This window comes from Vigna unguiculata, chromosome 11, assembly GCF_037176805.1.
Source record: "Vigna unguiculata cultivar grain cowpea cultivar isolate G323 ecotype 2 chromosome 11, ASM3717680v1, whole genome shotgun sequence".
In the NCBI taxonomy this organism is placed as follows: Eukaryota; Viridiplantae; Streptophyta; class Magnoliopsida; order Fabales; family Fabaceae; genus Vigna; species Vigna unguiculata.
Genome location: NC_140802.1, coordinates 38,211,699 through 38,222,153, shown reverse-complemented (window position 1 = coordinate 38,222,153; position 10,455 = coordinate 38,211,699). Strand labels below are relative to the sequence as shown.

At 31.1% G+C, this 10,455-nt stretch overlaps 1 protein-coding gene across 1 annotated transcript; it reads left to right on the top strand.

Annotated features, from left to right (window-relative positions):
- The first annotated feature begins 4,332 nt into the window (after positions 1–4,332).
- On the top strand, positions 4,333–8,463 carry LOC114169321 (protein DETOXIFICATION 40). The gene is made up of 7 exons (XM_028054429.2): positions 4,333–4,769; positions 4,862–5,493; positions 7,292–7,348; positions 7,429–7,667; positions 7,766–7,884; positions 7,971–8,057; positions 8,147–8,463. Exons 1-7 carry the CDS (start codon positions 4,416–4,418, stop codon positions 8,210–8,212), a joined length of 1,554 nt encoding a protein of 517 aa, XP_027910230.1. The 5' UTR covers positions 4,333–4,415; the 3' UTR covers positions 8,213–8,463.
- The last annotated feature ends 1,992 nt before the right edge of the window (positions 8,464–10,455 follow it).

The following is a 10,455-nucleotide window of genomic DNA, read 5'->3' as shown; positions in this document are numbered from 1 at the left end:
TTCATAAAAGAAACCCTAAAATCATAATTAGGGATTATATTAATTTGGGATAAACTTAATTTGGAAAAAACATCCTAAAAAGAATCATAAACTAACATGCATAAATCATAATAAGATACTAACCTTGATTTGTGATATATCATGTAAGAATGTATACATGAATCTCAATCTATGTGTTTCCAACCTCTATTTCCCAACCTTTGTATTTATCTCTCTTCACAAACTTTCATAATAATTTACATTATAAAAAGATCTTATAGTCAGAAAAAAACCTTAATCTCTTTTATAAATTAATGTCTCTATTAAAATTTTTTCTTTTATCTTTTATTATAATTTTCCATAATATAATTTTAATATAAATAATATATAATATAATTTTAAAAAATATATAAATATATATATAAAAAATTCAAAAAAAAAATGGGGGAGCCGTGGCTCCCCCTTTCAAGTCCTAGTTCCGCCAGTGCTTCCGTCGAAATGAGATGAGTTTGTAAAATTCATTGGAATTTTTCTTCGGTAACTTATCATCGCAATTACCGATAGATATTTTTGTTCTCACCATCACAATCACCGATGGTCTATTTTTGTCACTAAATTCGTCAACACTTTTGCGATAAAATTTTCACCCAATTTGTTAGAGCTTTATATTATATCAAGGGAAGATGAGTAAAAAGAAGAAGCGAAGAAGGAGAAGAGGAAAAGGGAAAGTAGTAGTAGTAGTAGGTGGTTAGGGATAAGGTAGAGGCTGGTGGGTGACGCAAAGGCTCACCGATGACAAGCGTTTGTGACATCAATCATTGTTGGTGATAGTGCTAATGGTAGCTTGAGTTAGAAAAGGAGGTGGAGGAAAATGAGGACAAATAGAAGAGGATGAGACCCAAACAATAAAAATGACATGGACCAGTACTAGTGCAGAACGGGCTTTTTAACTCGCCTTATAAGCCTCGGTTACTGCGGGACCGAAGCCTAAAAGGAGGCGGTGGCATTTTTGAAAATTTTCTCAGTATTTTACCTCGGGTCCTAAAACAACCGAAGCATATAACCAGTTTTATGCTTCGGTTCTCAACCAACCGAAGCCTATAACCCATCTGTGGCACCCAGATTTACAAAACTGCCACTGACAGCGCACGCTTTGGCCTCGGGTGACAAAGGACCGAGGCCTATAACAGACGATTTGGCCTCGGGTGGCGAAGGAGGTAGCACGACTATCGTTAAGCAGCAAGGAGGAAGAAAAAAACAAGTAAGAAAAGGGAGAGAAGGAGGAAGAAGAAGATCTTATCACACATTTCATTGGTAGATATTATTGACGATTTTGTACTTACAAATATTTATCGACAAACTTGAGATTTTTGGTACTTAACGACGAATGTTTGTATCTGTCAGTAAACTTTACCGATAACCACTTTATTAACAAATTTCTACTTGTTGGTAAACACAATTTATTGACAAATATATGTTATTACTAATTAATAAGGACCATCGATAACACATAATTTTCTTTGATGTTAATGAATTTAATAAAATTAATTTTGAATCCATAATCTTATCATAGAAAAATTGATAAAACTTATAAGAAAAAGTTGATAAGATAAGTAAATTATTGCATTTTTTTTAGATATTATAAGAGACTTGATTTATTTGAATCTTAGTTGTTGCTTGTATTATCGATGTAATGTAAAGAAACCATTTCCAGATTCATAATTTCATACAGAAACTATTAATCAATGTGTGGCAACTAGAAAAAAAAAGTTTATAGAAAAAGAGTTGATCATTTAAGTAAATTAACATTTTTTTTATATATAAAGTGATGGAAACTTAATTTCTTGGAACCATAGTTACTCGTTGTAGAATTTATGTTAAAGACCCGAATGAGAAAAAAAGAATCATAAGAATAGGTGGTCAAATAGGTAACTTCAATTTTTCAGAATTATGGAACACTTGATTAGTTTGACCCTTTTTTGAATCCTAGTTGTTTCTTGAAGTTGTGTGAAAGAATTTAACAACAGCATTTTCAGGTCCTTAATATGTTTGCATTAATGTGTAAACAACATATCAAATCTAGAAAGAAGAATATTTCTAGAAAAAGGTCATCACCTAACTAACTTTATGAATTTCCATGATTATAGTAAACTTTATTTGTTCAAAACCATAGTTATTATCCGTAGAATATATGTCAAATAATCAAACTGTACTATTTCTCAAGTTTATAATGATTTTGCATGACCATGTAAACAACAAACCAAAATTTAAAAAAGGTTCACAGGAAAAATTAGTCATTTAGGTAAATTACTAGCATTTTTTCTAAATCATGGGAGACTTAATTTTTCGAACCTTAATTATTTTTTGTATATTTATTCAAAGAATCCAATGGTACAATTTTCAGGTTCACAATATTTTTTGTATTAGCAATGTGCCAAAAACTAGAAAATAAAAAGATTTGAATGAAAAATTGATCACTTAGTAATATGTTGCACTTTTCATTACTAGAAATTTAATTTGTTTGAATCTTAACTAAAAAGTGGGCTAACTAATGAACTCACCTTACTAAATTAGTATCATACTAACTAACCGGTCCATTAATTAATTAATTTTTATATATATATAATTTATTTATTGAGCTTTTTGTCCATACAAATTATTTACAAAACATCATCTAATGGACATATGAATCATCACTTATTATTTTGAGGAAAATAGAGTACATTTTTTTAATTTCCTTTTTACACTTTTAAAATCATTTGTCATTCTTATTGTCTTGACAATTAAAGATATTGGTGCTATATGTAATGTGTTTTTAATATTTATTTAAATTATTTATTTTATCATTTTAAATGTACCAGTTTACAATAAATAATTTTACGCAGAAATAAATATGAAAACATAACAATAATTACCAATAATTATTTTACATATTAATAAATATTTTACTAATCAATAAACACAATACAATAATTAGTTTGTTATAATTAATAAAATTCCTACCAAATATAAAAGATATTCATAAAACTAATTTATTACCATAGTAATTATAATTTTTAATAGTTAACATTAAGTTTCTATTTAAAAGATTAACTGGGATAATTAATTTAAATCACACTTAAATTTCAATTTTTATCATCTGTATTTTCTAACAACTCATCAAGTTAATATATTAATTACATTTAATTAAATTTTTCACTCAATCACAATGAAAAAATTAACATTTTTTTCCAAATAAGCTTCAAGTTTTAAAATGGAAATTTTTATATTATAGTTATTATAGAATTATTCGGATAACAATATTTATTACAGACTTTAGATAATTAAGTTAATAAATTAATTATAATTAATACTCTTTTTACATTTATTTAATATTATGTATTAAAAATTAACATTTTTTCTAATTAATAGTAAATTTTGAATAATCTGATGGAAACAATTTCAAAATTCATTTGTTTTTGTAGTGTTTTGAATCGGTGATACTTTGTTAATAGTTGGAAAAGGATGCTAGTGAGAGGAATCTGTGTTGTGAATCTGTGAAAATAATAAGATGATGATATATAAATAACTAATTGTTTTTTATCGAATACCAGTCCAATCTCAATAAAATAATTTTAAAATATAAAACAAATTAAAATGAATCAATTCAAAAATAAATAAATATTTTTTATTTATTGAGAGATGTACATTGAATTTTTTTAGAATAATAATTGTGCAATGACTAGCAACCCCCCTATGGTCGTGTATGGTCCTCAGCTACCATGTGCAGTCTCACACGTCTATATCTACCTGCTACAAATCTCATCATTTCATACATCTACCCAATTTAAAAAAAAAAAACACATTTTTTATTATTTCTTTACTAAAAACAATTAAAAAAAAACACAAGATCTCATCATGATCATCTATTATAAAATCTCATTAAAAGATTGTTTGGTAGGAAGAATGAAAAGTAGTCAATTATGTTAACCTAATTCTTTATTTTATGTCCACGTTCTTGTTCTTACATTAATTCCCTTTTTAACCCATCAAACTAATATCAATTTAAATAAATTATTATTATTATTAAATTAATAAATAAACTAAAAAAGTGGTTTGATTTTCTTTACCCATCACGATGGACACGAGAAATTTAGAAGAAAGAAAATGACAGTATGAACGTATTGTGAGAAATTATCACAACCACATGAAATAAAATATTTTGAGAAGGGCAAAAAGGACTTTTCTTCGTCTCGGTCACGAATTTAAATTTGTATTGCATATCACATTAATAATAAATTATTGAATTTAAGTAAATTTAGGTTGTAAAAGAAATTGGAAGTTTTAGTATATAATAACTCTGTTGAAGGTGATTTTGGAAGCAGCGTTTTGTTTTGTGGGTGAGGGTGTGGCGAGAGAGAAAAGAAAGGGTCACAGAGAGAAAGAAGGTGGTGGAAATGGATTCTCAATCAGCGCAGAAGGAGGTTAACGAGCCTTTGACGGTTCCAGAAGAATCGTTACCACAACAACCTTCTTTTTCTCGATCTTTCAGTTCCAGACATGGGTCAAGTCATGAACTCGAGAACCTACTCACAGATACCAGCATCCCTTACTCCAAGCGTATTGGTCCAGCAACATGGCTCGAGTTCAAGCTCCTCTTTCACCTTGCTGCTCCCGCGGTCATCGTCTACCTCCTCAACTATGTCATGTCCATGTCCACACAAATCTTCTCCGGCCACCTCGGTAACCTCGAACTCGCCGCCTCTTCCCTCGGAAACAATGGCATCCAAATCTTCGCTTATGGTCTCATGGTACTGTATAAACCCTAATTCTATTTCATCTCGTTAGTAATTGATTCATTCGGAATAATAACTGAGTGATGTTTTTCAAATAATTGTAACAGTTGGGTATGGGAAGTGCCGTGGAGACGCTGTGCGGACAAGCGTACGGGGCGAAGAAATTCCACATGTTGGGCGTGTACCTGCAACGATCCACGGTGCTGCTGACACTCGCGGGTTTTCTGCTAACCGTAATCTACGTCTTAGCGGAACCAATCCTGCTGTTTCTCGGCGAGTCGCCGCAAATCGCGTCGGCGGCGGCGCTTTTCGTGTACGGGCTCATCCCTCAGATCTTCGCGTACGCCGTGAACTTCCCCATCCAGAAGTTTCTCCAGGCGCAGAGCATCGTGGCGCCGAGCTCGTACATTTCGTGCGCCACGCTCGTGTTCCACCTCGTGTTCAGTTGGGTGGCGGTGAACAAGCTGGGGATGGGCCTGTTTGGCGCGTCGCTGGTGCTCAGCATCTCCTGGTGGGTCATCGTGGTGGCGCAGTTCATTTACATCGTGAAGAGTGAGCGGTGCAAGCAGACCTGGGGCGGCTTCACCATCGAAGCGTTTTCGGGGTTGCCGGAGTTTTTCAAACTCTCGGCGGCTTCCGCCGTCATGCTCTGCCTCGAGACCTGGTACTTCCAGATTCTGGTTCTGCTCGCGGGATTGCTTCCTGAGCCTGAGTTGGCTCTCGATTCCCTTTCCATTTGGTTAGTCTCATTCTCTCTTCATCACTCTTTCCAATGAGGTTTTAACAATTTTTTTCCCGTCATTACCACAAATATTTTTCTTGATGATTAAACAAAAAAACAGGCTAATAATTACTTTAACCTTTCATTAACATCTATTATTTTTTTGAAAAATTATATTTTTACCCTCATTTTTTACGACTTAGTATGGAACATGATAATTAGTATGTAACATTCATTTTTTTTAAATAGTAATACATTAATTAATTAATGACCCATATAATAAAGAAAGTCAAAAAAATATGAGTGATATCATTATCCTGTTTTTTTTAATGTTTGTATATATCTTAATAGTAAAAGTTATCACATCCTTTTTATAAATTCTTTGATTTACAAAATTATTATGACCGTGCTCCTGATTTTACTGACCATATGGAGGAAATATTATTGATTTTTTTTATAATGGTTGTTTTAAATAAAATTTATACTTAAGATCATTTTTTCCTAAACGGGTTTATTCAGAGTACGAAAGTTGGGACAGTGTCTCGTCTGGTGGGAAGGTTATTCTTTTGGGCAGTAGAATCTATTCTCTAGATTGTGTTATAGGAAGATTCCAGCCAAATAAAATCATAAATAACTTCATGTATAAAAGTTAGACCCGTTTATGAAAGATTATAATTTCTTAATAAAAATCAATAATTTTATTAGAAAGTGTCTTACAAGTTCAGTGTATATTTTGTGGTGTTCAAATATCACGTGATAACAGTAGAGGATAAATATGAATGAAAAGTTTGAATTTGAGTAGAACTCTTATTTGACAACGAATAAATCCAATCTCCGTGCCACACGCAACACCACTGGGCTGGTAAAATACAAAAAATGTTGACGTAAGACTTTTTGACAACTAAAAGAAATATGAATCAGTAACTTGTTTTGTAGCTGCTGACATTGACTTGTAATTGGTCTAATGTAATATAGTATTGCAGAAAGAAAGATACGTGTTTGGTGTCACAGGACATGCACAGATACAATAACAGTGACAACACATGCCCTTGTCTATTTTTTCTTTCTTATCATTCTTTTTTGTTACATAATAAAATCTCACTTCAATTATTAAATCATGATTTGTAGTTTAGTGACCTAAAACAATGAAATCATAAAACTACAATCTTCCATTAATCGTTTGCTAATTTTAAACATGACATAATATTAGCTTAGACATTCAATATTCTCTTAACTTTTTTATATTTTTATTAAAAATTTATAAGATAATTGACAATGCTGATTTTTATTTTTCTTTTTGTAAAAAGGTTCAGTGCTTTTTTTTTCCTTTTTTAATCTTTTTGTATTGTTGTATTTTCTATAGAAGGCAACAAGTAAGGAAAACGACGTTTGGCGTCGCCTCCTGTAATGTGAACGATGACACTTTTTTTAAAAGTGAGCAACAAAAAGTAGTATGATAGGTTGCGTTTCAAAACCAGTCTCATTCCATTTTGGAATCAAACTCGTGGATCTGTTTAGAATTTTCCCTTTCCTTTTTGAGCTATTGTGGTCCATCACTTTCTTGTCCTAACGGTCACACTTAATTATGATTAGCTATTAGCTATTGATATTAATGATCTTTGTTTGTATATATATTATTGGTGTCCTTTCAACTGGTGTAAGGGGAAAAATCTGTTTGAGAAGTAATTACTGTCAGGATAAGCTTTGAAATTTCAAACATCCCCCACCACCCACCCACCAACCAGCCAATTCAGTACCTTAATTTAACTATATTTATTTATGTTCTGCGATTACTAACAGTTATTTCTTGTTGCAGCACCACACTTTCTGGATGGGTTTTCATGATCTCAGTTGGATTCAACGCAGCTGCAAGGTTTGACTCTCCTTCATTTACAACTGAATTCCTTCTTTCGTTTTCGGTTTCACCGAGACAAGGGTGGGTTTTGATTGCAGTGTGAGAGTGAGCAACGAGCTAGGAGCAAGAAATCCAAAATCAGCTTCATTTTCTGTGGTGGTGGTGACAGTGATATCTTTCATAATATCAGTTATTATAGCAGTGGTGCTATTGTCGCTGAGAGATGTTATTAGCTATGCCTTCACCGAAGGCGAAGAGGTAGCTGCTGCAGTCTCAGATCTTTGTCCCCTCCTTGCCCTTTCCATTGTTCTCAACGGCATTCAACCTGTTTTGTCTGGTATCACCACCACTTCCAACTCTCACCTTTCACATCTAAATTAAAAGTTGAAGTTTTTAAGAATTTTTGAAACTGATGCATGCATGGTTTATGAAAAGGGGTGGCTGTTGGATGTGGATGGCAAACTTTTGTTGCGTACGTAAACGTTGGTTGCTATTACGGAATTGGCATTCCATTGGGTTCGGTTATGGGTTTCTATTTCAAACTCAATGCAAAGGTATGTTCTAGTTCAAACACAATGCTGTTATTTAATCTTTCTCACCAAACTCTTCCATTTTATAACTCGGTGTTGTCTATGTGCAGGGTATATGGTTGGGAATGCTTGGTGGCACCGTTTTGCAGACAATTATTTTGATGTGGGTCACATTTAGAACTGATTGGAATAAAGAGGTAAGAGAAAAGCTATAAAATTAGTACACTGTGTATTATGGCAGTAATTAATAGGTTAATAATTTGTGATGAAAATTTTGGTGTATTAGGTTGAGGAAGCAGAGAAGAGGTTGAATGAGTGGGAGGACATAAAGGAGCCACTCATCAAGAACTGAAGAACAGGAATGGGGCTTTGGATTTAGCTAATTATTTTGAAATGAGGAAAAATTATTGATCTCACTGTGAAGAGAGATTCCCATTATGATAAGAAGCATGTACTCTTGCAAAATTCAAATTGCATTCTCTCTGGAAAGTGATATAACAGTTCTTAGCATTTAGTCGAATGCAATACCATGTTGGCTTGGCAAATTTGTAAGAAATATAAAATGCTACTAATTAGAAACTCTAAGAAACCTTCAAGAATCAACCTCGTTTTGGCAATTTATAAATTTGCATAGTTTCTATCCATGCCAATTATAAACTCTGGTGCATAAACTCTGAACAGGTACGAATAAATCTTTGATAGACAATAACATTGAATTTGATCTTTAAGTAAGAATTTAGGCTCAAATCTGTGAATGAAAAGAAGTGATTCAAAGATTTTTTTTGGCAGAAATGCTTGAGATTAGTAAGTTATTATGTATGAATAACATATAAAAAAGAAACAAAGAAAAGTTTGAAAACAAACTTTTTTTTTTTCCTGAACTGAAAATTGCCAGATTTTTGAGAGGTTAGGAAGATATTATGTATCAGTATAATATAACAACTTTATGAGGTTTTTTGACCGAATGGGGTGAATTTATTTTCAAATTACCAATTTGAATTACCCTAAAAAAATTACCACTTGTGTAAGTAGATGACAACTTCCTTAGGTTAAAGTTCGATCCTGAGCACCTAATTTGATTAACGATAATTACATTTAATGAAAAATTCATCATTCCCTAAAACGACTTCGTTTAATATTTGAACTAAGGGTATGTTTGCTTACGGGGTACTATTCAAAAGGGAGGGAATGAAAGGTTATCTCTACTCTGATTTGTTTCAAGAGATTTGTGAGGATGAATTCACGGGTGAGAATTGAAACTCATTTCGTCATATAGTAGAGAAGATTTGCAGAAAAAGTTACATTATCACATACTATATTATCAATTTGTCCCTAACTTTTAATTAATGGTATGTTTGTTATTATAATCTCATTTACTATTTGAATTATAAAATATATTAAATACTTGAATATTTACAAGTTATAAATTAAACTAGTATACAAATGAAGTTTAACTATTTTTCATATATTAATAATAATAATAAGGCTTAATTACTGATTTGGTTTCTGATTTATTGGTTTGGTTCATTTTGGTTTTCTTATTATTTTTTGGTTTAATTTGATCATCTCATTCTTTAAAAATGTTCAATTTGTTCATTGCCCATAAGTTGACGTTAACCCTGTGTCGTACATGTCACGTGTCATTTTGTGAAATTTTTAATTTTTTTTTTATTTAAAAAAAAAATTAGACTACCACGTATCACGTCATGGTTATGTCATCTGTTAACTTGAGATTTTTTTTTATTTTTTAATTTAAAGAAAAAAAAAACGTCACGTGGTAGCTCATGATTTTGCCACGTGTCAGATTAACCATGGTTATTTTCAATTTAGTCATTCTATATACAATTTTGATTCAATTTAGTCTCCCTATTTTTTAAAATGATTAAATTTTGTCTTTCTTCAATTTGAGACCAAATTAGTAATTAAACTTAACTACAACTTATACAAACATGTTAAAATCATTTTTGATCATTTATAGATCAAATTATTCCACCTAACTATTCAATTTTTTTTTACATGTGTAAAAAATTACAAATGAACAAATATAAGAAATAAAATAACATGAGTATGTATTTAGGAGGTGATTTGATGTATAAATGACAAGAAATTATTTTAATATTAATATATAAGTTGTAATTAAATTTAATTATTAATTTGGTCTCAAATAAGAAAGGACAAAATTGAATTATTTTAAAAATTATGGATACTAAATTGAATTAAAATTTCAAATAGATGGTTAAATTAAAAACAACCACTATTAGTTTGACATGTGACACAATTGTGACATTTGGCAGTTTTTTTTTAATTTTAAATTAAAAAAATTAAAAAGTAAAAAAATCTCATATTGACACCTATCACAACCCTGATGTGACACATGACAGTTTAATATTTTTTTAAAAAGTTTAAATATAATTGAAAAAATAATAATAAAAAGATTGAAAATTCTACAAAAATGACATGTGGTATATACGGATACAGTGTTAAAGATAACTCAACGACAGAAATCAAATTGAACCTTGTTAAAGAATTAGAGAACCAAATTGAATTAAAATATAATAAAGAGACCAAAATGAACTAAACCAACAAATTAAGGGA

Excerpts from the sequence above, each read along its gene's own strand:
- LOC114169321 (XM_028054429.2), top strand. The coding sequence starts at position 4,416 with ATGGATTCTCAATCAGCGCAGAAGGAGGTTAACGAGCCTTTGACGGTT. Across the intron at positions 5,494-7,291 it reads CTCGATTCCCTTTCCATTTG|CACCACACTTTCTGGATGGG; the intron begins GTTAGTCTCATT and ends TTCTTGTTGCAG. Across the intron at positions 7,885-7,970 it reads ATTTCAAACTCAATGCAAAG|GGTATATGGTTGGGAATGCT; the intron begins GTATGTTCTAGT and ends GTCTATGTGCAG.